Source organism: Mauremys mutica, chromosome 11 (genome assembly GCF_020497125.1).
Source record: "Mauremys mutica isolate MM-2020 ecotype Southern chromosome 11, ASM2049712v1, whole genome shotgun sequence".
Lineage (NCBI taxonomy): Eukaryota > Metazoa > Chordata > Testudines > Geoemydidae > Mauremys > Mauremys mutica.
In genome coordinates this window covers 80,218,644-80,245,516 of record NC_059082.1, presented here as the reverse complement: position 1 = coordinate 80,245,516, position 26,873 = coordinate 80,218,644, and the positions used below count along the sequence as shown (strand labels likewise).

The window sequence follows — 26,873 nt, the reverse complement described above, 5'->3', positions numbered from 1 at the left end:
GGCCACTCTAGCCCTTTGTTCGTGGTGCAGCATGGGAAAACTTGACTGTCCACCAAACTTGACTGTCCAGAAGACAAAGAAAGTTGGCCCATAGGATTGTGGGATACGTTTGACAGGCTCCCAAAGCACAAGTCCAGGGGGGCTGCGTCTACACTGCAAAGCAATAGGGTTTGAACCCCGTATCCTGGCTTGACTCAGGCTCAGAACCTTCATCCCTTTGGGGTGCTCAGACCCTGGGTTAGCGCAATTTGTGTGTGGACAGAAGGAAGGTTAGGCTTGAGCTTGAGTTTGAACCCTGGGCTTACACTGCGGTGTAGACAGACCCTATATTCCTTGCACGTGCAATTCTCCCCCTTTAAGGCTATTTATGCAATACCAACTAAAGTGGAAGAAGTCAGACTCTCTCTCAATGGCTGTAACCAGAACTTTGCATAGAGTCCTTTTATAATCCAAGTATGTGCTGGTGTATAACCGAGGACAGAATTTGGCCCTGTGTCTAGTTTACTGCCAGTAAATTCATAATCAGGTGTATTGATTGTGCAAAGAAGGCAGGATCAGACCTAGCACAGGGTGTGAAATGTTGCAATGAATGTTAGCCTGCATTTTAATTAAATAAATAGCTTGGATGATGCAGCGGCTGTTACTTCTCTCTGAACACTGGCTGCTTAGTGTTAATTAAATCCTCAGCTCCTTTCCTAAGCAATAGGAGATTGAAAACACAAGGATGTAATTGATTCACAATTTAATTTAAGTAACTTTCTTTCGTTCAAACAGTTTGCCTCAGCACCAACAATAATGCAATTTTAACATTAAGCTTTGGAGTAGATATTACAAAGAACGGAGTTAAAAAAATAGAACCTCTTTAAAATCAGGAGCCTCTCACTTTAAGTGTAATGGAACCAATAGACCAAGGTAGATTTCATGTCCCTGTCTGTATCTTTGCAGCAGCTCCGTCTGTAAGTTCTGCTTTGCACTGGCTCTGAACCGGTGCTTCAGCTGTTTCATTGTGTTGTTTTATCAGTTTGAATCATGCTCGATTCCTTTGAAACCTTAGGCCAGTCTCTTGGCCCCATGTGTAGCACTTATTACTGTGATGCTAAGCCAGCTAGGAAAGAATTACTGCGAGAACATTGACAGACTTTGCAAAGTGATAAGTAACAGGCGTCGGCAGAAGTTTGACATTAACTTTGATCCTAATTGTAACTTGTTCTTTTTTCTTCTTCTTTCTCTCCCCGTAGGTTATAACCCTGGAAGGATGGGTTGACATCATGTATTATGTTATGGATGCACATTCTTTTTACAATTTTATATATTTTATATTGCTTATAATAGTAAGTATGACTCACTGGCCACGCGCACTCCCCTGCTCCTTGTTGTTAAAGTTGTGTCAGGGCCCTTTCTTGGAGAAGAGTCAGGTGCTGTGCTGATGACCCTGTCAGCGTGTCATTCGGGCTACGAGGGCAAACCCTGGGTGTCGTCATAAAGGTGGTTTTACTGCTGCAGGTGGGAGATTATGCCACAAAAAGCTCTGTCCTTCTTAGCAACATAAATATGATTGCTGCAGCTTGTCAAACCATACAGGCCCCTCCCCTCCCTCTCTCTCGCTCTCCGAGTCTTGATCTTATAACCTTGACTTCTCCTAGCTGTTGTGCCTCGTTGCCAGGACTGCTAACGAGAATAAGCAGCACACGTCTCTTGCTTCCCACTCCCCAGCCTCCTTGACATTCCAGAAGGCAATTTGTTTATATTAGAAAGGAACTACTTGTGTAGAACCCCAGATGCCAGATTATCTTTTATTAGCAGAAATGTCTCCTGCAAGATGTCCTGAGACATCTACGCAGCAGCTATAGGTGTAATTTCCAGCACTTATAGAAATACATGCACTTGCTTTTCAGCTACTATGCTCTAGTGGTTAGTGCATAGGACTGGGAATCAGGAGACCTGGGCTTCTATTCGGGACTCCCTCAAACATTTCTGCCTGTTCATAGCCCTTCAGAAAAACCAGAAGGTGACTAATTGGGGCTGACACTCTTAGTTCTTCCTAGAGGGCGCCCAGGCTGATGCTAAAGATTGGAGATAATCGCTGCATATCAGTAACGCATTGATTGCTCCAGAGGAGGCATGGAACAATGGCCCAAATTAAATCCATAGATTTACTGCAGAGCCCAGCACACAGGCAATGGCACCTTGAGTCTATCTCTTGACATCAATCACTTGTAAGTCTCGGTGCATTGGTTCTCGTAACGGGAATGCTGGACGTTTCCCCGAGGTTGATCTTTTGCAGTGTGCTAACCAGGGAAATGAGAGGGAAAGGCAGGGAGAGAAGGGGTGAAGCCAGAATGACACAGTACCCACCAGCATGGCCTTCAGCAAAGCAAAGAGAGGAGGCGTCAGTTGTGTCCTGTCCTTTTGGAGAACCTCACAATCCCTTATGAGCTCCACTACCCTTGACTAGCCCTGTCTTCCTCCTCTTAGAAGGATACTATGTGCCCGTCAGGCAATGTTACCTGAATAGAAGGCAATTAATCCTTCGTTCTCCCCAGGAAATGTAAGGCCAATCCTGGTCCCAGTCACCGGACTGGAGAAAGGTCTTAGGACAGTAGCTAGGATGCAGACTAACTCAAACAGTAAGATGCTTCGTTCGAGCACGTACATGGAAAGCCCAGACATCAAATGGTGCTTTTATTTTGGTTAATGGACTGATTTCAGTGCACCTGTGGCAGTGTCTCTGGGCGCCAGTGAAAACCACGCCCACCATAGATGAATATGCATATTTAGCTCCAAGTGGGGGTAAGCCAGTGAGTGGACCCACTGGATGGGGAAGGGCCAATAAAGAGCCTAACTCTACAGGTTATATCACCTCGCTTTCCTCAGGCCTTGCTTTATTTCCACAAACAAACCGCATCAACTCAAACTCTGGGTAACGACCACACAAGGACTTTCCAGCATCAGCCAGCTGGGAAGAGAGTGGGTGATGTCTGCACTGCAGCTGTAGGTGTAATTCCCAGCGCAGGTAGATGTATGTGCACTAGCTTTGCACACTAAAAATAGCAGTGTAGCCACCATGGCACAAGCAACAGGGTGGGTTAGACACCTGAGTACATACCGAGGGTTTTGGGTGGGATTGTACTGGGGCCATTACCCTTCCTGCTGGCCGCACCACCGCAACTACACTGTATTTTTAGTGTGTCACCTCGATCAGAGCTAGTGCAGGTATGTCTACCCAAGCTGGAAATTACAGCTCCAGTGTAGACATACCCTTTGTCTCCTTAGCACCAGCTTCCCCTTTCCTTTTATGACCGTGCCCGGATCAGCTATGTGACCGGCAGGCATTTATTAACTGCTGCTACACTGGAGCACCCTTACTCTTTGTTATGAGGGGCTAAACCTGAAAGGACTCCCCAAATGGGGGGTTGAATCCTGGCTGGTGTCTCAGAAATCAGAGCACATCATGCCGATGGGTAAGTGAGTTAAAAGGAAGAGGGGACATATTGGCAGTTCCAGTACAAGAGAGAGCGTGAAACACAAACTACAGAACTTCCTCTCTGCACGTTGGCCAGCTGCTTGCTAGTTAAATGATGTATTTCTCAGCAGTACTTTGGTTAAATTTTGTTTTGTAGGTCCCACTATAACCTATGTCAGTCTTGGGTTTGAGGGGCAGGCGTTTAAAAGTAAAGATCTCCCTTGTTGCCGCTGAAATAGCTTAGAAGAGCGTAAGTGCAAATCTGAAACCTTTAGTGTAATTAATACAGCACTTGGTTCTCCAGCAGCAGACCTGGGTATTCAGCATGATGGGCAAATCCTGATATTAAAATGAGCCCAGCAAATATTGTGACTCCACTGGGGGCAATTTGGTGTATTTGGTGGGTGCCTCTTGGTAAAATTGCTGATTCCTCTCTTCTTGGCTTCCCCAGGTTGGTTCTTTCTTCATGATTAACTTGTGCCTGGTTGTGATAGCAACACAGTTTTCTGAAACAAAGCAGCGGGAGAACCAGCTGATGAAGGAGCAGCGTGCCCGCTACCTCTCCAATGACAGCACAATCGCCAGCTTCTCGGAGCCGGGCAGCTGCTACGATGAGCTTCTCAAATATATCTGCCACATCTTCAGGAAGGTAAAGCGGCGGACGTTACGTCTGTACAACAACTGGCAAAGCAAGCGCCGGAAAAAGGTCAACCCCAACAGCGCCCCCAATGGGCAAAGCCACAGAAGCAAAAAACGCATCACCTCCATCCACCACCTCATCCACCACCATCACCACCATCACCACCACTACCACATCAGCAATGGGAGCCCTCGGGGGCTACGTTCCAACCCTGAGATCTGTGACCTGGAGCTGAAGGTCATGCAGTCTGGGAGCCAACTGATGCTTCCGTCTCCATCCCCCAACCTGCATAGCCCTCCTCCTCATCTGGATTCAGAGTCTGTCCATAGCATTTACCATGCCGACTGCCACGTCGAAGGACCCCAGGTGAAATGCAAGTCTTCCAATGCCCCTGCAAGTATTAAACTGACCGCTGGGCTCACCACCAACCATGGAAATATGAATTATCCAACCATCTTGCCTTCTCCAGCTAGCAAAGCCAGTTCTGCCCCAGTACCCAAAGGGAAGAAAGGTGGCAGCAGCCCTGTGGCCATGGTTAATAGCCCAGTGAGTTTGAATGCAGCTCCTTTTGAGAAGCTCCGTCAACTGATGGGAGAACATGGTAAGGACAAAGGACTTGATGTCCTGCTTGGAATCACTGGGCAAGGGGTGAATGGTCAGATGAGATTTGTAGGAAAGAGTCTTCAAGGGCTAACTGGAGCCCAAATTCATATCTTCATGGGAGCTCTGACCTTCCTTATAACTGGGGATGGGTGAACCTCACAGGGGTCAGGTTCAGGGTAGCCAAGCACCCAGGAGTTTGCATGCTTGTCTAAAGCCCGTCAGAATTAGCCCAACATTTTGGTTCTGCGAAATGGAGCCTGAAGAGAAAGAACAGGCTTTGTATGGGGCCCTATTGAAACCCAGAGGAAAATAAAAATCCTGGGGAGAAAAAATGAAGCCAGCGCTTAGCTGTGGGTGAAGGGTCAGACTGGTTCTTAGTCGGTCAGAATCAGTTTGACCATTTCTCATGATGAGCCACAGTCCTCACTTAAGCTAGTGGGGAATCCTGGGTGGACTGCAGGGTTTGGGTCAATGAGGTTGCATCAGGCTCTAGTGCAGCTGTAAACTTTCTCACCAGTCCCTCTCCCCTCTGATTTCCAGAAAGTTGTGCCCGCAAAATTGGGTTCAGGGCAGGATGTACTTTGGGCTCCTATTTTATATTTGTTTGACATATAAAATGCCCCCTTCCCCCACTGAGACCTGCAGCAACTAAATGAAAAAATCAGGGATTGTTAATCATGGAGGCTGTATTGGGACAAGGTGGGGGAATGGATGAAATCTCGGGAGCAGTGACATGAGGACAAAGCCAGTAAAGCCGCAGGGCACTAACTGGAGAGCAGATGAGCGCACACAGGAGATTTCCTGAACAGTGTAAGCGGAGAAGCCAGGAATAAGGCAAGTTCGGGGCTGTACACTTTGTTATGCTCTGCCTTCTGCTGGCTGGCTGGTTTGAAGTATGCAGTGTGAATGCGCAGACAGCAAGCCCTAAGCAAGACTGACCGCCTCTTTCTCACTGCTGCGAAACAAACAGCTTGTCGCTTTGCACCCAGAGAACAGCGTTTCCTGGACTTTCCCTCTTCGCTCCCACCCAAAAAGAAAATTCACTGCCTGGAATCCGGTCTCCAGTGCGGCAGTGATGAATGAGGATAGAATGGGCCTGAGGAAACCTCCTGTAAAGCATCTGGTCCTGCAAATCAGCAGCCTGGCAGGTTCTGCTCCGAGCAGAAGCAGCCGGCCCTGGTGGCTTCGTTTCTTTCTGAAATTTTGTCCCTGACGTTACAAGCCGAATGTGAAACCCTCAGTCTCACTCCTTGTCAGCCTCTGATAAACTGATTTATCAAAGTAAACCACTGCCTTTGGAGTAGCTTCTCTTGCTGTTCTGTGCATATCCCCCTGGGCAGCTAGCTTCCAAGGAAAGCTTGGATGTCAGCTGTCTACGCTGCATGAGTTTCGCCCTGTGTGCAGACTGCATTGCACCTCTTTTGGCACGTTTCTCGAGGCTTTGGTTAAACGGGAAGAGTCCACTCTACATGCTGGACCATTCCATGTGCTCATTCGCAAAAGGGGACAGGAAAATGAATCTCCGTAAATGAAAAGAAAGGTGGAAAGAGAAGAGACCCCAAACCCTGCTCTTGTTCCACAGGGGATCCCCTGGCAGCAGAACCTGTGGGGTTCTGCTGTGCAGTGGGGAGCGGTAGGGTTGCTATATGCTATTAGTCAACAGAGGGATGTGGGAGCAGCAGAACCACATAAGTCTGGATCCTCTAGTCTTCCCCTGTTTTCCATTTTTCCCTGCACAGGGGAATGTGCTAGGGCTGCAAAGCTACTGCAGACTCAGAGCTCTTTTAAATCAGGGAAACGACGGCATTAACGTTGAACATGCACATATCTTATGAACTCTTTCAACATACGTATCACTAATTGTACATTGTGTGTGGCCACATTCAGCAGTGCTGACTCTCACGATTTTATTGTGAGTTTCATAATATTTGTTGCTTTTCTGAAAACCCCAGCTGCTGGAATCATGGGATTATGAGACTTTTGGTTTCCTTTCTTTTAAAAAACTGTCTAGCCCTCATCGTGGCAAAGAAAAGATGGAAAACGTGAACTTTAAAGTCTAAAACTACAAAAAGTAAATAAAAAGACCCCACGTTATTAGTTTTAAAATCTCGTGATTTCTTAATCAGTCTTGTGATTTTTAATGTTTGTGGTTGTCAATAGAGTTTATATTCATCCATGCATGTACACACACAACTATTTAAACTAGTGATGTACATGTTAAAAGAGTTCTAAGTATGTCTTGTGGGTCAGAGTTAAGGTGTTTGTGAAATATGTTGGGTGACTTTTTCCATGTCAACATTGTTTTAACTGAATGCACAGATGGGTAAAGCTCATGAAATTATTTATATAAACTGATATAAAATTAAATTTAAATTATTCATATAAATTACCTTCACTGGACACTGGACACCTCCTCCCTTTTAAAATGCTCAGTGGTGGGAAGGGTTCATTGTAACATTCTTCTGTTGCTTTTGCAAGGGTTTTATATTCATCATCGGCATGGCCTTAACTCTATAAGTTAACGAAGGCTATAATGTGAGCAGGGCCAGCCCCAGGGTTTCTGCCACCCCAGTCGTGCCGCTGCATTCTTCAGCAGCAGTTCGGCGGCAGGTCCGTCACTCCCTCTCTTCCTCTTCAGTGGCACTTTGGTGGGAGCACAAAGAGGAAGAGAGGGACTGAGGGACCCGCCACCGAATTCCCGCCGAAGACCCGGACGTGCCACCCCAATAGCGGACGGTGTGCTGCCCCTTTGTATTGGCCTCCCCAAGGACCTGCTTCCTTCGCTGGTGCCTGGAGCCGGCCCTGAGTGTGAGAATATGTATTTACTTTGAGATAAAAGCCCACACTTTTGGAAGTTGAAAGCAAAGAAACTGTTCCACGGCTGTTGCTTGAAACTCACAGTTCAAGCCGGAGGTTGGTCCTGCTGATGTGCACAAAGAACCCAGTTCTCTGTGCTTTAATGGGAGATAAGGCAGTGCCGGATTCACCTTTCACTTACACCCATGTGAATTCAGGGGCATGCTAGTGACCTCGCTGGATTTTAATTTGGCTCAGCATTCTTCAAAGACCTTGCTATTAATAAGGCCATTAATAATAGTGCCCTGTGTTTATAGAGGCCCTTTCAACCCTAAGGATACCAAAGCACTTTATAAACTCTATCAGAATCATATCATCTCTCACTGAAGTGCAGCCCTCTACAGGATGGAACGCTGCAGCTGCTTGTCAGTGAACTGCAGAACAGTTGACAATGGGAAGTAAAGAAGAGGGTTATCAGGCATCTCTTGGTCACTTGGAAGGAGGGTGGTTCTAGGGGGAAGGACAGTCGAGTGGAATTCCCAGTGGAAATCCCGGTGACTCAAAGCCACCCAGTTGAGCACATATCTATTCTTGCCTCCTCAGGTTCTAAATCTGATTTCCAGCTTGACCAGTCTAATGTCCAATCCCTGTCCCATCGGTAGGGCGGCCACTCATGCAGCCCCAGAACACTGGACATTTTAGTACTTCCAGGAAGGGTGTCGGCCTTCCCTCCTACTCCTCCCAGTGTGACCCCACCCCTACCAACATGAGGTCACGCCACATGAGGGCGCCATTTTGAAGAGCACGCTGCCCCATCCCTCACATGCACGGCATCCTCCAGCCATGATACTGGATGAACCATTTAAAAATGGGATTGCCCGGCTTAAAACTGGCTGAATGGCTTGCCTTACCCAGCGGGGATGGGGGAGAGTGAGTGAGTAGGGGAGGGGCCTCATGGTAGGGGCGGAGTCTTGGGGAAGGGGCAGAAAAGGGGGTGGGACAAGGGTATTCGGTTTTGTGCCATTAAAAAGTTGGCAACCCTACTTGAAGGTGGAGGCAGACAGCAATTGTGTGGGGTTGGAGAGGCCTTGAAATGGGAAGAAAGGGAAGTGACCCCCTTCTACACCATCACCCCAAGAAATATTTGCAGGGACACTAAAACGGCTGGAGAGGCACCTTAGCAAGGCAGGGAAAGGAGTATTTAAATTGATCCAATTAAGCAAGAGCTTCATAGCCCCTAATTTCCTCTACTAGCAACTGCTGGAGACTAATAATTCCACCACTGCTGGTCCTTGCTTCAAAAAACAGAGCGTGGCGCTACGCCGAGGTGTCTCGCACCTGCTGAGAAGTGGCTCCAGCCTGTGCTCAGCGACGGACCCACGCTAGATTCCTGCCCCATGCTGGAGGGATTAGACACGGAAGCCGGTTGGTGAGCTCCATCTGGCATTCCTGGCTTCCAGCTCAATCGGAATAGTCAAAAGGGCTGCCTCACTTATCCCCCTGCATCTTCCCAGCTGGGAAGAAGGAGCAGAGTGGAATCCAATCCTGGCAAGCGATGTGCAAAACAGAAACACTTGAAGGATAATTGCATGCATTAGCAAAGCCGGGGAGCTCACAGTCCTGTCTGAGAGAGGGGCCTGGTGTCGTCGAGAAGGGATGTGATTGGGGGAGCGTATTCTCTCTTTCTGTGCCGTGGAATTGAGCAAAGTGAAGGTACAGCCTGTTCCTAAGAGTGCTTGTGCCCTGCAGTGCTGTGAGGTTGTTCGAGCAGGCAGCCAAGGAGACTCTGGTGCTCTGAAGACATCTGCGGTGCCTGTGTTTTTTGTATCATTTTTAACACTTTGATAGTGTTTAGGAGGTACAAGCCATGTGCTCTAGCATTCGTACTTCTGAAGCAGCTGCTTAGTCATTTCTCCTCGGATCTGCTTGTGCATTTCTAAATCACTGTGTAAATTAGCAAAGAGAGGAACTGACGTGGCCTGGCATGCGGAGCTGGGGGAGAGGGAAAATACCTCTGACCTCTTGGGATCTTTGGCATGATGACCAGAAATCTCCAGAGAACCCATTCTCCTGAGGTGATCAGCCCAGTTTTGCAGGCCTGTGATTTCTGGGTAAGGTTCAATGAAGCAGCCAGTCTTTCAATTTCTCCTTGTAACCCAACTTTCAGACCTTGTGAGTGAAGCGATGGCTTTTTCTGTAACCTCCTGGAGTATTAGACAGCAGGGGTCTAAATCACGACGGTAATACTGCCGTGATGCTCTTGTCTGTTAGGCCCACTGCCGTTATTATCTGACGGCTCTTGGGTGGCTTCTGTGAAATGAGTTGGTGGGTCGCAGTCTTTTTCCCAGTGGAGAGGGCCAAGCTCTTCAAACACGACTAGTGACTTTGGTGCCCAACTTGAGGGGCTTCACAAGGACCTTTAAGAAAGGGCCCTTGAAGACCAGGCTCCTTTATGGTGTCTCGAGGCAGGGACCCAAAATCACTAGACTCTGCTGAAAGTCTCATCTGCATCCAAAACCAGCAGTTAGCCCCTTTCTTGGCAGACTCAGCACACAGGCCACTATCTGAGCATGCTCAGGAGCTCAACTACCCTCTTCCCTCCAAGCTGATCCCTTCCCACCAAGCATGCTGTGGAGGAGGGGAGCGTTACTGCGCAGTTCCTGCCCGGTATGTGTTTGATTCTTGCGCAGGAATCTGGATCAGGTTCCATTCGGGTGAAGGTTCAGGTCAATTCTCAGTTCATCTCCGTTGGCTCATTGCGTTGGTCTGTGAAGACCTCCTGGTTGGGCACGTCCTCTCTGTACTGGGTAGGCAGCACCGCCAGTGTGCCCAGCTTCTGGGAGGGCTGCTAACTTTTCTCCCCCACACCAGCGAACACTGTTACAGATTGGATTAAAAAATCCAGCCCCGGCGTGCCTGTTCGAAATAGCCACAACTCCTGCTGTGCCGCGACTGCAAGAAATTCAAATGAACCTTTCAAAAAAGCTTGAAAGGCAAGGAGGGGTGAGGAGACATCAAAGCAGCCACTGCTGAGGTGTTCAATCTATAGCCGTCCTTGTTCCCCCGGTGCCCTTCCCCGCACCTTGTTATCGGAATTGAAGGGTCCTCTACATCTGGCATAACTTTCAGGCAGCACTAGGGTCGCCATTAATGATGATAGACCACTGGGTTTAATAAAAGTGAATGGAAAGCGTGCACTGTGCCACTCAATTGCAGCAGAGTGCAAAGAGATCACCATGTGCTGGGGGAGAACGGCCCTATCTAGGGCTAGGTAGCTGAAACAAGGAAGCTAAGGGATTCTTGGGGAACTTGAAGGAGGAGAGACAGGGATAAAAGGGGAGACTATGGAAAAATTGGACCAAATTAGAGACAGTTATAGATTTGAAGGCCAGAAGGGACCATTATGAGCACCCAGTCTGACCTCCTGACCAGCACGGGCTGAAGAACCTCCCCCAGTGAGTCTAGCATCAAGCCCATCATGTCTGGTGGAGCTAGAGCAGATCCATCCCGTTTGTTATAAGATGACATGTCCATGGAAAACAGGAGATTTGGGGAGTAAGGTGGGAGTTAATTCCGCTGCTGATCCTGTGCGTATCCCTTGGTTGTAGGTCTGTGTAGGACTTCCAGCAGGCTGTCGGGTTTGAACGTGCCATGCCCTCTGCCCAGCCCCCAGCCCAGCATCCTGACCTGCGAACTCCAGAACTGCCCCTACTGTGCTAACATCCTGGAGGATCCCGAGTTTGAGTTCAGTGAGTCCGACAGCTACGACTCTGACAACAACGGCATCTATGAATTCACGCAGGACCTGAGGCACGGAGACCAGAGAGATCAGATCCAGCAGCAGAGGAATAAGAAGAGGAAGAAGAAGAAACCAAAGGAGAGGAATAAAGTTGCTAGACTTTGGGTGGCTTTTGGCAACAAACTGAAAAGGATTGTGGAGAGCAAGTATTTCAACCGTGGGATTATGATCGCCATCCTGATCAACACGCTGAGCATGGGAATCGAGTACCACGAGCAGGTGAGTAAACTCACCCCAGTGACCACTGCTTTCCTTTTCTTTATTGGGCTGCGTGTGCTGCTTGGCACACAAAGGAAACGAACTCACACAGCTGGGACTTTGAGTTTTAGAGTCTGAGCGTGAACGGCTCACGTGATCTAGATGAAGCGCTGCTTACAGACGGTGGTAACGGGAATGGTTTCTGAACAGTGAATACATGCAAGGGAATTGTCAGCTGCTCACGGCTGGGAACAGAAAACAAGGGCACGGGTCCGAGCCATCAAGCCATGGGTGGCAGGTATCAAAGGCCAGGGCAGGCTAAGCCTCCCCTAGACCAGGCCGTGGCCCCACCCAGGTTCCACCCCAAGGCCCCGCCTCTCTACCCTGAAGCTAGCGAGGGCTCAGCTCCAGCCAGTGGCCTGGAGGTTGGGCCCGCCAGCCCTGGGGTTTGGGCCAGAGGGTTGGGCTGGTGCTGGGGCCAACGGCTCGGTCTGGAGCTCAGTGGCAGGGGGGTATTGGGCTCCTCCAATGGTGTGGGGGGATTGGGCTCCTCCAGTGGTGTGGGGGGATTGGGCTCCTCCAGTGGTGTGGGGGGGATTGGGCTCCTCCAGTGGCAGAGCCGGCGGGGTTAGCCTTCCCGAAGTGGGGATTAACCCACCGCCCATGCTTCAAACCGTTATGCAGGTGCTTAACTTTCTGTATATGAGTCCACTTTCCGATGGCAAGTGTATACACGTGTACAATGGTTTGCAGGATTGGGGTCTGAATTCATAGAATAAATTATGCTGTTCCTCAAATGCATGAATTGTTCCACTGCAAAGTGTCACCTATCCCTGGCCGAGATGGTATGCTGTGAAAGACCATCTGCATTTGAAACATGACTCTGGGTTTTTCTAGTGGATGATAGAATCTGGGAGAAATTCATTTTGTAACACGGATCACCAGTGCACAAGTTTGCTTCTGTGCATTGAAATAAAAAACAAAACTCCGAAGCCCACTGTTATGCCAGGCCAAAACCAAGGAAGCCAGTTTCTACTTTGCTCGTTGCGGGAGGACTCTTTGTTCAACCCCAAGAGTTGAATTTGATCTCCTTGGGCACAAGGTGATGTCTTTTAGGTGTTTGGAGGCAAGAAGAATATTCATTCTGTTCAGACTAATCCCGGGAACAGCATGATGTCAAGAAACAGCATTTGCCACTGAGGGTGGTGTATCCTCACTGTAGCTTGGCTGGAGCTGAAGGACAGTGAGATGAGAGAGATGAGTCATCTAACGATCCTTCAGTCAGGTCATTGTGTGGGAAGCTGCTCTTTTCTGAGTCTTCTTGGAAAAACTGGTTAACCAGCTATTTTACAAATGATGTGCTCTGAATTTTCTCTGCAAAGTGCAGAAAACGCCACCCTGTGATTTGGAGAGGAATTTTAGTGCTAATTTTCTAAGTGGCAAATGATTCACGGTGTTCCATCGAAAGCTCTCCCATGCTGCAGAACCATGAACATATTCTGCAGCCCAAGGCTATTAACCGGGGAATTAACCCTGTTGCCACTAAAATCTGCTCACTCAGAAATGACGGGGAGAGGCAGCACAGGGTAGGGGTGGAGCTTTGCGGTGGGGGCATGTAAGCATATGCACACAATGGTGGGGGGGGGCAAGGTTCTTTGTGTTCTCTTCTCCATCACTTCCCCTTGTTTGTGGTCCCGCACAGAGCCAGAACCCATCAGTGCCTACAAGTTCCGCCTTGTTATTTTTTTCACCTCTGTCTGTTTGCAAAACCCATGTCATTTATTGTGTGTTACTGTGTATGATTTCCTCCATCTCTGTTTGCAAAACCTGCGTCATGATTTATGTGTCTTTTCTCTTAAGATCAATTCTTAACTAAAACAACCTGACTAGCAACCCTACAGTAATAAACCAATTCATGTCTGCAACAGAGGAAGGCCAAAATTAAAAAAAAAAAAAAAAGGAGCGGGGGGGGAGAGAAGTGAATGTCAAGGGCAGATTTTTGTCTGATGAATTGTTCAACAAGAAGTTTTAAAATTAGGAAATACACCTAGACAGTCTCCTGTGAATAGAGCCGTATATTCATTGGGAAGGCTGTGTTGCAGCAGGGATACTTGGTCAGGCAGATAAAACTTTCACTCCTTAGATACTCTGGTGACGGGTGCGAGGGGATAACCTAAGCTAGACAGGCTATGGTGAGCAAGCTCAGGGTTTCCATGGAGTCTGTACCCCATCAATTATAAAAGGTAGATTGTGATAATTATGTCCTTGTTCCTAAGAAAGTAAATCCCTGTGGGTTTATTTTGGATTCCACATTTGCTTAAACTGTCTTAAAGCCAATGGTAATAAAAGATTTTTAAGTTTTTGGCTAAAGAGCTCCAGACTCCAGCCAGTTTTGCTCCTAGCCACTGGCCAGCTTGGGTGCAATAAAAAGGAAGAATTTTGAAGGAAAACCCTGTAAAAGTTCCTGCACATGCCTGACTGTGAAAAGCCTAATGTCTCTGGTGCACTGCAAGGATGACAGACGGCTGAGCTGTCAGACCAAGCTTCTAAGCACCTCAACCCAGCAGTCTGATATCAACAGGATGGGCCCTGGGGCCTTGTCCGGGGCCAGGACATGATGCTAAAGCAATAGGAAACAAAGTCAGACTCCTAAACTATCTGGCATTAAAGCCTTGGGCTTTTGTTAGCAAAGCGTGGGTGATTTCAGAACCCAGAGCCCTGTGAAAATTGTCTGTAGGATTTGGTGCAGAGATAAAGAGCAGTTGCCTTAGTGAAACTGACCATGGCTTTGGGCTGGGAGGAGATCTGGGAATGGATCGTTCTGGCTACCCCTCCTCCCGCTGCCGTGAAAAATCAGTTCAATCCTAACTTGCTTGATCGTTAAGTGAAAGGTGCTGGCCCAATGGCCCTGAGTGGCAAAACAGCTGCAACATTGGTGGCAGCGGTGGCAGCAGCAGCGTGAGTTTTCCCCAGGTTGCTAATGGGCCTCTGCCGTAACCTGACGATGCCAAGACTGCTATCCCATCCCCACTAGAGCACAGGGGAGGAGGGGACAGTCTGCATATAAAACTACTCCATAGAATCTGCTGCCAAGCGTCTCCTCTGCTGGGGAGTTCTGGAACACAGTGGCATTTACGGGGGGCAAGGTCTCCTAGCCCTGGGGATCCAGGAGGAAGGGGGGTACAGTTATAGGGCACAGGAGCGGTCTGCCTGGATAGCTCCTGCCTATGCTCTGCTCTGCTCTGCTGACTTTCCTCCAGGTTACATGGTTGCGGCTGGATCCCAGTGCCTCTGCACAGGAGCATTAGCCACAGAAGGGGCTTGGGAGAGCAACTGTGGCTTTGAACAGTGGTCACTCCCCGTTAGATCACTGCATGGGAACTCGAAGTGTCTCCAAGGGACAGTGCCAGAGAGGCCAACCGCTCCCAGCCCTGAAACGCGACAGAGCCCTTTCCATGCAGAGCGCAAGATGGAAGGGATTGTGCTGTGGGGAGGGAGGAGCGCTAGAGACACCAAATTCCCACACACCATCCCTTCAGCACAGACAGGGAGATCCATATACCGAAGGATGCTCCAGGCCTAAGGGAAATCCCCCATCCTGAAGTGGCTTTCATGTTCAGGATAGACTCCTGGAAGGAAACCCCCAGGTGTTGCCCACAGGCACTAGCCATCTGTGAACATGCAGCAAGGCTCCAGGATCACCTCCAAGAACCCTAGTTGAAGGGCTTTTCCCTCACCATGAAGGCTGGTGCCTCTAGCTGAAACATGAATCCTGGATGTCACCTTCTCAGATTTCCTTAATGTGGACCGAGCTCTGACCGGCTCAGCCTCTAAGATCCGTTCAGCGCACGGCTGCATTGCTGAGACAGCAGCCTATGTTAACCAGGTGTGCTAGTGGGTTCTGTGACACCCGGTGACACTTGTCCACCAGGAACTGCTCTGAAACTAACTTCATTTGAACAGCCGTTGCCTTGACCTGGCTGGAGTTCAGGCAGTGACCACCTCTAAGTCCCACTGCTCATGTCACAAACCATCCATCCCCTTCACTGGTCTTTGTTTTTAACATCATTAAAGAGCGTGTTAGCTTTCATTTCCCGGCATTTCGGTTCTGAGAAAATGATCAGAGGCTTTGCAGATGGATCGACAGGCGGTCCATGTTTTTATTGCACAATTATTCAAAGCCAAAGAATCGAGTCCTCTCATTTGTACGTACTGAAGAACATATGGCATGCAAGATAAAACAATAATAGTCCTTTGCACTTCTGTAGTGCCTTTCATCCAAGGACTTCAAAGCACTCTGCAAACAGCTAAATCTCACAGCAGCCCCCGGAAGTTAGCAACTATTACTGTGCCAATTTTACAGATGTGGACATTGAGGCATGGAGAGGTTGTGATCTGCAGGGCTGGGACTAGAACCCAGGAATCCTGACCCCTATTCTAATTACTATACAAATGCCTCAAGTTCCACGACCATCCTGGGCGGTGACTGGACAGGACAAGAATCTTGTGTCTCAACCCTAACTGTACATCATATCCATTAGGGATGAGCCTGGACAAAAAACCCACATCCAGATGGTCCCCAACTTTGGGAAGGAGTTCAGATTTGAAACCTACCCCAAACTTCCTCGCACACCCTCCTCGGCAGTGTTAATATGGCTGTTTTGCTAAATGTATTGGAACTAGCCTCGTGAATGTACTACAGGCAGTTTCAATGTAGGGTGACCAGGTATTCCGATTTTATAGGGACGGTCCCGATTTTGGGGTCTTTTTCTTATATAGGCTCCTATTGTCCCCCACCCCCATCCCAATTTTTCACACTTGCTGTCTGGTCACCCTATTTCAATGTCTTCTAGCGCCAGAATTCCACCTTTCAGCTGGAATAGCCCTCGCTTAATAGACCCACTCTTCTTGAAAGCAGTGTAAGATTTAATGGCAGGATGGCCTCTTTAAGAAAGACATTGTTGGCCTCGAAGACTGTTAGAAGTGGAGCTATTTGAGAGCCAAATAATAGAAACCAGCACGCAGCAGATAATTGGCAGAGTGTTTCTCTGGAACTTTAGTCATTATTTTGAATCAGATACTATGGCATAGCACATTCCTGGGACTGGCTGACCCAGTTCTGTCGCTGCCTGTCTTATAACATGTGAATACTAATTAGGAGGTTACAGGATGCTGCTAGTTAGTGGCAACATGACTTGTATTTTACAGGTTAATTGGCTGCTTTGGATTTTATTCTATTTTTTTCACATTTTATTTATTTATTTTTCTGCCTCCGCCCTGAATAGGGACTCCGCCAGGTAGGGAGAGCAAGCACAGAGAAGATGGCAATCCTTATAGCATTATTATTACCAGCGTTTTCAATAAGATGAATGCTTTGACTTGTATATTCTTCGTGACAGACAGCTCTCTGGTATACCCGAGCGCGTGCCTTTTTAAGCTGAGCTGCCAGTTCTGTCTCCAAAGCAACTAAGTACCCATGTCGTTTGCACGACACCTTCCCCAGGTCATTGTGGGGGATGACGAAGGGATGCACAGAACAAGTCTGGCAGGTTCCAGGGTCTGTCTCTGCTCTGGAAAGTGACTGTGGAACTGTGAACACCCTCTTACTCAATAGATATGCTCCCCATGAGGACCCAGAGTCCAGTATCTGCTGACTTGAGTGGCCACTACAACTGATTACTCCGTTTTACTGCGGCTATTCCTGCAGGGCTAGCGGACCAATGGGAGAGTGAGCCGGACTCTAGTCCTTCTCTTGGACCATCAACGCAATTGTGAATGAAATTCTGATTTCAGGGGCAAGCTCTGTCCTCAGTTACACCTCTGAACCCGCAATGAAAACAGCCTGCTGTTGATGGTCCATGAGAAGGATTATGCTCATTCATCCATTCAGCCCCACTGAGTTGCTCACCATAGAAAACTGAGTGCAGGATTTGCCTCCAGGACCTTTTATTGCTGCTGATGACAAGTGGGCAGCAGAGAACCCAGCTGGACTTCAAAGACCCAAGATGAGTTTGCAGGGGTGACAATGCTAAACTGAGCCTATTTGATGCAGAGCCATCTCATCAAACGGCACCTAGGGATGCTGTTTTATGGTCACTTTTCAGAGCAGAACTCCAAATTAATACTTGTTCCAAGCTTTTGCTCTTCCTCCTGATCCTTTCAGTTGGCTTTATGAATTGTGTTTCATTCAGACAAGCTTGGTTTGGAGTAGTCAAGAGCCGGTCTTTAGTAAACATTCAACAGTCCACGTTCATTGCTGTAGGCCAAATGTTCATTCTAAGCACCACACTAGCTCAGGTCTGTCTCCAGGAGCAGCAGTCACACCTCCTGACTGCCTTGTCGACACACCCATGGAGGCAGGGCCATTGTTCCTGCCTTGTGGGTCCAGTTGTAATTGGCCTTGATGGAGCTCCCTCTCACCCACTCTCTGACCGTTCTTTCTATATTAACCAGCCTTCTGCGCTCACCCACTTTCCACCCTCAGAGTTTTATGTTGTTGGTATAGTCTTTTTATTATTTTCTGTAAGAGTAATGGACCCTTCCATGCCTTGTGCCAGAAGGGAACAGCACCTCCGCTGTGCAATTAAGCATCCAAGGGTTGGCATTCTGAGAGGTCACCAAGGAGAGCGTGTGTGTGAGGTGCCAATACCACAGAGCTCATTGTGGGTGGGCCCATGGAAGTTCAATTTGCAGATTGTCACTGGTTTCTACAAATGTATTCATTATTCTTAATGATTCCCTGCCGAATTCTGCAGCCTCCTCATTGTTAACCAGCTGTTCCCTTCAGCTATGCCTTGTTTGTAGTGTGTGGTTGGTCGCATAAATCGCATGGCATTGTTTCTGCACTCTGATTGGATGACTGAAACTTTTTAAGCAAAAATATATTGAAGGGTGAATAATGCATGTCCTAGTACAAATTTTCAGGTGGGTCTATAATCGGTGGCTCTCCGATACGCTCCAGTTTAATCTGAAGCTGTTGGGGTTTGATGCAGGAGGTACTAAGTGATGTTCTCTGGGCTGTGTTATGCAGGAGGTCAGACTAGATGAATAAATGACAGAATGAATCCATTAAACACTCGTGCGCTGTAAACAGAGGTTATGGCAATGGGAGCCCTGTGAGAACCTAGTCTGTAGGTAAAATAGCCAAACACTCACAAACAAAGAATACTATAACCCCGTGAATCACAGCAGAGTGAGCTTGCCAGCTGCATTTCGTCATGTAATCACTGTATTATTCAGCCAACATCGGTGCGAAGGGGGGTTACGAGGCAGAGAGGTTTAGTGTAGTGGGTGGTGAGATGCTAGCTTTATACTAGAGGAAATGTAAGATGAGGGCAGGCCTTTAGTGAAGGTGGATCGTACAGATGAAGGACATGGTCTTGCATCTAATCCGCTGCTTATTGCACGTTGTCCACGAATAGATTTCACAGACAGGTGGCGTTTGGTTCAGCTCTGGTCAATGAAGGAGGCCCCAGGGAGAGCACGCTCCACCATCCGTAACAGACGTACCTGGTTCTCGTGTGTCTGAGAAATGAAGAAAAATGAGTTTGAGGCTAGGAAAGGTTACAGCCCATTGTTCAGAGTGTGTAGCAGCACCGGAGAGATTGCACCGCCTTCAGGCAGCCCACAAAGCCTCCTGCCGTGCAGTGGGAGCCCCGCACACAACTCCTTCTGTATCTCCTGCCAGCCACATGGATTTTTTTTTTAACTTCACACTAAAGCAAATTACCCTCATTCCGCATTCCTCCCTGTGTCTATGAAATGCAATCTGGCTGTATGGAATAGTAATGTAATTACCTGAAGGCTTTGGGGAGGAAATGCAAATGAGCAAGGCAATCAACAAATGACTGGTGAAAATAATGCTTGCAACATACCAGCACTAGTAGAAATGCAATGACAATGTGTACATGACTTTAAAGTGCTGGGAGCCTGGTAACTGAAAAATGCAAATTATCTAAATTGTCCAGGGTTGGTTGGTTGTTTTCCTACAAAAAACCCTGAAAGTTTTCAAAGAAAAGTAAAAAGGTTTGATTTTGTTGAAATTTTTCACTGAGGGGAAAAAAAATATTTTTCTGCTCATCTCAGAGGAGAAGCCACATGGAAAATGCGCCCCAAAGATGGAGATACTCTCTTGGGTCTCCCGATGGTTCCTCCAGCTAGTGATGCGGGTGGTGCTAGCCTATCCTATTCCGATCCTTAGACTGTTCCTTTCCTCCTGGCACCCAGGTGCTGTACAGAGTTAGCCTAATCTGCCCCTATACAGGTAGAGGATTTGAGTCTCCAAGACTATCGGTCTAGCACCTTTCATCAGCAAGAAATTCACTCCAGAAAAATAAGCCAGTGTATCTTCTGCTGCCTCCACCTTGACTCGTGACTCATGATTTTTGCTCGGGATTTAACCACATTTCTCCAGCTGTGACAATTTCAATGACTGCAATTTCCCAGAATTATGAATGAGGTTTTAAATGTCTCATTGAAACCTCCTTCAGACTCCTTCATCACTAGACTGAGATGCTTTTATAAATGATCTAGGTTAAAATGCATCTGAAATAAGTGAGACTTTGGCTTGACAATGAATGAGACTTGGCACGTCTGCTTCAACTCTTTAAACCTCTTTTTGTTTTCTCTGTCTGGCTGCTGAACTTTACTCTCCTAAAGGTGGATTGACACCCTATTTGGGAACATTACAGCGTGCACTGGATTAATAGCACCCACAATAACCAACTGCAGCAGAGAATCTGCCACCAATGCTGCTGGGACGGGAGGCAGGGGGGAGGAAAGGTGACTTGGCCTTTTATCCAAATTGAGTGCATCACTGAGTCGTCTTCTCTCCTGCCTAATTGTCTTTGGGACTAAGAACCCTGCAGAATGAGATTAGCAGAATGAATCTGGAAGTCTTTACTGTAGTGTCGCCGATACAGAAAAGAGACAGGACTTGGGGGTAATTAAAGTGGGCACAGACAGACCCTGTAGTTCTCTCTGGCTCAAGTTCCCTAAGTGATGCACAGCTTGTGCTGTCTAGTGTAATTGTCAGTTTCCTTAAATCCTGGCCTGGACTCCACAGTCATAGAATAGCTCATATAGGTGGACACCTCCCCCTGCCCCCTCCCCCCCCCAAAAATCCTGGATCCAAACTTCCCAGACACCTTCCTCCTCCACTTCCTCTCCTCCCGAGCAATCAGGTGCAGGTCCAGCCCATCTCAAAGCCAAATGAAAACCACAGAGAACTGCTCAATAGGGAAGAAAATCAAAGTTACGTTTTGCCCCTAAAGAGTTTGGTGCCAAAACGCCCATAGTCCCAGCCTCACTTATTCCTGATCTGGGTGTACACCAGTGGTGCAGTACCGGTAACTCATAGGCAAGAACAGCTTGAAGTCATTTGCTTAAAGCAATTTCTGCCAGAGCTTCAGAAAGCAGAATATGTTGCTGGGCAATTGAGTCTTATTTAGAATGGCCTGTGGTATGCGGCCCCAACGTTGTGCTGAATAATCCTCGTTGCGCTGAAGTCTGGGTTGCACAGGGGATAGATCGGTGCCCTGAATGTCCCAGAGCCAAGATGATATCCTGTCCCTTTAACAGAAGCATGTTTATCCGTCACTGTATTGCAGAGCACCTGGGGTGTGCATGGGAGCAAAGAGATGGGCCAGACGGAGGCCAGAAATAAAATAGATAACAGAGAACTTTTAGGAGGTGGTGGTTCCACTGAGAGCAACATGAGCCAAACGTGAGCGCTGTATGCAGGCACCGGGATCCCTTGGTCGATGTCTAGCCCATCCCAAAACAGACTGCAAAGAGATCCAAAGGCTTGAATAACCATCCCCTCCCGCTTTCTCCTGCACCTCTCTCTCCCAACCCACTCCTCTGTCCTTGCTCCAGGTCCTGCTCCCGCTAGAATCTGCAGTGACTTCAGCCAGAAGTCCGCCAGAGTTACAAGCCAGGCAGATATTACTGGCATAGCAGTAGTGTCGCCCCCATGCTATAGCAGGTGGGAATGCATCATTCGAGGATTTCAGGCTGCCCCTGCAGCTCTGGTAGGTGGGTTCCCACCATTCCCAGGAGTGAATTTATGACAATGATGGACAGACTGGGATCGACAGATTGACAACAAACTCATGGCCGGGGGAGGGGAGAAGACTTCTCGTGGATTATGAAGGTCCTTTTAGTGTTGCCCTCTGAGCTATCTGTAAAGCAAACACTTTCTAATGCTGTTAATTTCCCCCTTTCTCTCCTTGTTTGTTTGTGTGTAATAGCAGGGGGCTTGGTGTGTGTAATTTTTTTAATATAATATGAAAGCTGAATGCAATATTTATGGTTGCAACTGTCACTCCTCTGAAAACATGGAGCAAAATAAAGGTTAACAAGTTTGGGCTCTCGGAAAAGCATGTACAACAGAGCTTTGTGGAGGAGTTTGTGTGTCACCACATAGCAAGGAACAACACGACTGCATTTTCCAAGCGTTCGCTCACTTTCCCTGGTGCAGGGTTATTTATCATACTCTGTAGCAAACTGTCTTCTGATTGTATGTCCTCATTTCAGATTCTCAAAACCCCAAATCACATTCCTTCCCTGTGTACAGCATAAGCAGGTTGTACAGTATAAATAGCCAGAGGGGATTGCTTAAGCATCAGGTTGGAAATAACTATACTCTCTGCAACCATATGTTCAAGTCCCTCTGGCATCAGCTCATTGGGAGGTAAATGGTGCTCCATATAATTTGTGTTTCCTTAGAAACAGAGGTCGCATGTTACCAGCATGGACACGCAAGATCCTGGGCTAGTTTTTGGAAGAGGAGGGGTTTTCCCTGGCATCTGTGGTTAAAATCCCCCCTCCCCATATTGCTGTGCACCTCTTCTACCCCTCGCTGCCATTCTCTCCCCACCCCAGAAGTAGCTGTATTCAGCTCCATACCTTGAGGCCCTTACTCAGTTCTCACTTGTTGATTTCAATACAAATTTTCCCAGAATAAGGACGACAGAATTTGACCTACTGTTGTTTTAGCAGCCCTCTGGAATGAAAGGTACTAGATCTAAGACGACGATTGTTCTCACCTTGGAATTCATCTGATACCAGAACTTCCCCAGCTCTCCACCGGTTGATGCAAAAGTTGACACCCTGAAGGGAGAGCAAGAGGGTGGCAAGTCATTTCTAATAACAACATCCCTGTTTTTAAAAAAAAATCACACACAATCTCCTCTAAAGTTATTTTTTAAGATGTGAAATTTAGACTCATCTGCCCAGGTTTTCAGATTCAAGAGACGCAGCTTGTTCTGGAAGCAGCCAGACTTCTCATAACCAAGCCTCTGAAATCAGTGATGTTCACTCATGCCTAAAAAATATTCCCTCACGCCCTCTTCCCTTTAATGTTCATGTTGTGAGGAAATTGAGCAGGCTATCCTCTTGCCGTATTAATACTCCATCTACTGCAGTTAATCAAACATCTAGATGACACTAAATGCAGCATGTCAATTTTGTTAACGCCTGTCATCCGGAGCTGTAATTTACTCCCATTATCCACAGCCCTGAATAAGCAATCATATTCTATCTCTCTAATTCAGTTCTCTCACTCTCGCTGCTCCCCACACACACACATTCGCTGCTCACACAAGTTCTCTCCATGCACAATCCAGTGCTCAGAAGGTGCTGTTCCATTTTCCATCATCACCATAGAAACAGCTTTGGAGTTCCAGGGTGCATGTGCTTTAACAAGCCTTTAAAAAAAATAAATAAAAAGGTAACAGTTGGGTTCAATTGAGTTGCAAGCTGCATTTTATAGGAGAGAAGGTGTGTTTCCATGATAAAGCCAAGGAGACAAATGGCAGAGATTGTCAAAGGCAGAGAGGTAATAGAAACTTCTGTGAAATCTGCCATGGAGGCACTTTTTCCAACAGCAAAACATTTATCTCCAGGCTTGATTTTTTTTTCTCTTTAAAACACCAGACAAACAAAAATCCAGGTAAATTATTTCCTAGGATCATACCTATTTGTATGCAGAGCTTTGTAATATTTTACTCCCATCCTCCATGGATTCAGTCTTTCTTAACAGGCACATGTTGTTGTGCACGTGAGATCTGATCCTGTGAGGTCTTGAGTTCTCATTACCCTTATTGGCCTTCTCAGGAATTGAGGGCTCAGCCCTACACAGGGGTGCTCAGCTTTCCTGAGGCGTGGGCCTTTAGTTTCCAGCCGACTGACATGAGAGGCCATCAGGGTTTACGTCAGTAGGGTTGAGAGACTGGTGGGAGCAGAGGATGCCTGTTTCTGTAGTAATTCAAACGTTTTCTCTCTCACATCCATATTGTGCTTGACTGTCAATTTAACGGTGACATTCCAGGGTCCAGAGTCACCTAGGCAATGGAATTCATGGCCTTGGTAACATCCACCAACTCGACCGAGAGGGTGTCAAGCAAGCCCTGGTGATTAGTAAATAATTATCGGGAGTCCCGTTGGATTCGTGCTCCTTGACACATTTTGGGGCTAAACACTAAAAGAACTTGACAGCTCTGACAGGGGTCTAGCCGTTTGGGAGGCACTGTGGCAGGATTGCCACGAGGGTAAACGTTTCCAGCCTCAGTTGCGCTCTTAGACCATCATGGTTTCTTGGGGATTATTTTTGTTTTGGTGGCTACTCAACACACTGCACTGGTACCTCCATGCTCCTAAGATTGCTCAGAAATTCTCTTCCCCTCCCACCCAGCATGGAAATAGAACCTCCGGTTGACTGACTGAACGTTTCATATGAAGACTGACTTAGCCAATGAGAGGATTAGGAATTGCTCCTTCTGGCAATGAGGTTTATTTCAGGGGTGTCCCTCTTGTATATGGATCAGTTTTCATTATCCTTCTACTGATCATGGGATCACTTGGGCAACGTGTTAGATCAAGGGGTGGCAAATGCTGGCATAATACTGAGAATCGATAAAACCAGGCTTTCAAGTAGCTCCATCCACTGCAACCCCTGCTGTTTCTGCTGCCCGTATTGTGGGCAGCAGCATCTTGCAGTTTGAGGCAGCCTGGCTTTGATATTCAGAGGACAAACGAGCCTGGGGGAGGAAAGATCATGACATGAAGTGTCATGGGCGGGGGGGAATTGAATGTATAAATAACGTTTGGATCTAGGATTCTTTGCACTTTTCATCTGTCACCGTCTTTGCCTCTGCCAAGTGCATTGCTATTGATTAGGGCTGGCCGCCACTCTGTCACAGTGTCACGCTCTTACCATAGCTGATCAGAGACGTAGTGGGCCTGAGTCTGATCTCATTTTTGCTAGCATGACTCCACTAACTTCCATGGAGTTACTCCTTATTTACACCAGCATGAGATCAGAATCAGGACCACTGGCTCTGTTCTTGCCATGGAAAAATGGGCTACCCAGAACATCCTGCCAAGATCCTTGGCCTCCCTTCTCTTTGGCTGGAGGTTCAGTAAAACCTTGGCATTTGTTTCCAGCATAGGCCAAAGCAGATAGTGGGTAGTTCTGTCTGCTGTCCAGTGCCTCTGACTCAGCTATTCCCCACCACTGAGTCAACCATGCTGCCAGTGGCAGAATCTTTATCATTGGGTGGTCATGTAAGAGGCAGAAGGACGCCAGCCAGAATTCTGGATTCCAGTTTGGGTTTGTAACTTATCACCTGCAGTCCAATCGTCTTCTGGTTTATAAACCAAACATGTTAGATACAGAATCTGCTGGCAGAGAAAAAACCAGGAGTAATGTGTTGCCATTTTTACCATCACTTTTCTCCCAGTATAGCCCCACTTGAATTTATGGCAATATGGGATCGTATCACTTTGCCATTTGAAGCACAAGTGCTTAGAACTGATGCTTTAATATGTATTATTATTGCTGCTATTAGTGTAATTAGCATTGGCATAATTAGTGTTGTTATGAGGGTGAATATTGATACTATTATTTTAATAGTAATTTATTAACAAATTAAATTACAATGGTTAACATGTTCTTGTTGTTGTATTATTTTCCTGTTATAACAAAAGGAACACACCAGACCTTCGTATCTTCAAGCCTGGAGGGTGCGCTTTTTTCTCCGTATTTTTAAAGCATAATTTTCTGCATATTTTTCTCTTCTGATCTTAGATGCCAATGCTTTCTGAGAAGCACGTATGAAAATAGATTTGCTGTATAAGAGGGAACATGAAGGAGGATTTTGCTCATGTGCAGCCTCAATCTAAATAATTCTGATGCAACTCAGCTAGTCAAAAAAAAATCCACACATTTTCATTGAAAACCAGTGATGCTTCCTCCATTTAAAAACTGAATTTTTGTCAAAAAAATGTTGGACATTGGAAAATTTTGACCAGCTGGGAACTCAGTGGTGGCTCCATCGAGGTCACTTACATGGGTACAAATAAGATATCTCTAGATATTAATCTATTCCCAACACCAGAGTGTCAAGACACCTGATCTTCGCACTAGCAAAATGAGAATGAATTGAAGAGATTCAGTCTATGGAATTCCTGGGTTGGTGTGTTCCTTAGTACTGATGTTTCTCCACAAACAACATGTCTCATGTCTGGGCACCAGGTGTCTCAGCTAAATATTGGATATACTGCTGTGCAGCCATGTTCTTATCCAATGCACAGATAGCTGATGTTTTTATCTGATGGCAGTTGCTACACTTAAGAGCAGCTTGCTATTTCTTTATTAGCGGGTTTGCATTCATTGTTGCCTTAGAAAACCAAAGTCATGGCCCCTTGGGATTATTGGGCGGGGGGGTCAACATTTCTGATGATAGCCCTTATTTGTATATTTGCAATTTTGCATGTGCAGATCACTTGCGTGTCTATTTTTGGTGTGTGCACTGGAAGAATCAAGTCTTAAACTTGGTTTCTGAACAGGTTGTGAACACGCCCTATCTTGGTCTATGCTTGCAGTTCAAGCATGTGCTGCTGATGGTCAGCAGTGGGTGATCTTTCCACTGCAGACCTGACCAGAGAGGCTCCAGAAGCCTGTGATGAATCAGAATCCAATGTCTGCTTACTTTTTGATGTATTTGAAATGATCTGGCGAACATCAGCCCTCTGCGAGCCACCATTGTTCAAACCCCTTTTTTCACACAAACGCAGTCTGCATCCTTCTCAGAATAACAAAAAAAGCCATTTAATTAAAATGCTGTAGAAGGGGTGAGTTTAATGAGAAAAAAAACCTCACCAGTCACTTTTCGCAACCTAAGTCAGATCTTCTTGGATTCTGTTTTGGAGCATTTTGAACATGCAACAGTGAGATTTCATAGGGTGCTGCTCGCAATGGTTTGGGTTGGGTGATCAGTTGCTGATGTACAAGATAGACACATCTGTTAGGAAAGGATGTGAGCAAAGGGGTCTGTGTTTTAAATCTTCTGAATTTTGGAGCACAAAAGAGG

General features: G+C 47.0%; 1 protein-coding gene across 7 annotated transcripts in view; it reads left to right on the top strand.

Moving 5' to 3' along the window:
- Window positions 1-26,873, top strand: part of CACNA1H (calcium voltage-gated channel subunit alpha1 H) — a 590,082-nt gene that overhangs the window by 453,701 nt on the left and 109,508 nt on the right. For all 7 annotated transcript variants that reach the window (XM_044981153.1, XM_044981154.1, XM_044981155.1 and 4 more), the window contains 3 exons: window positions 1,239-1,331; window positions 3,915-4,704; window positions 11,111-11,520. In XM_044981153.1, the coding sequence (XP_044837088.1) occupies window positions 1,239-1,331; window positions 3,915-4,704; window positions 11,111-11,520 (1,293 nt within the window). The remainder of the gene's footprint in view (window positions 1-1,238; window positions 1,332-3,914; window positions 4,705-11,110; window positions 11,521-26,873) is intronic.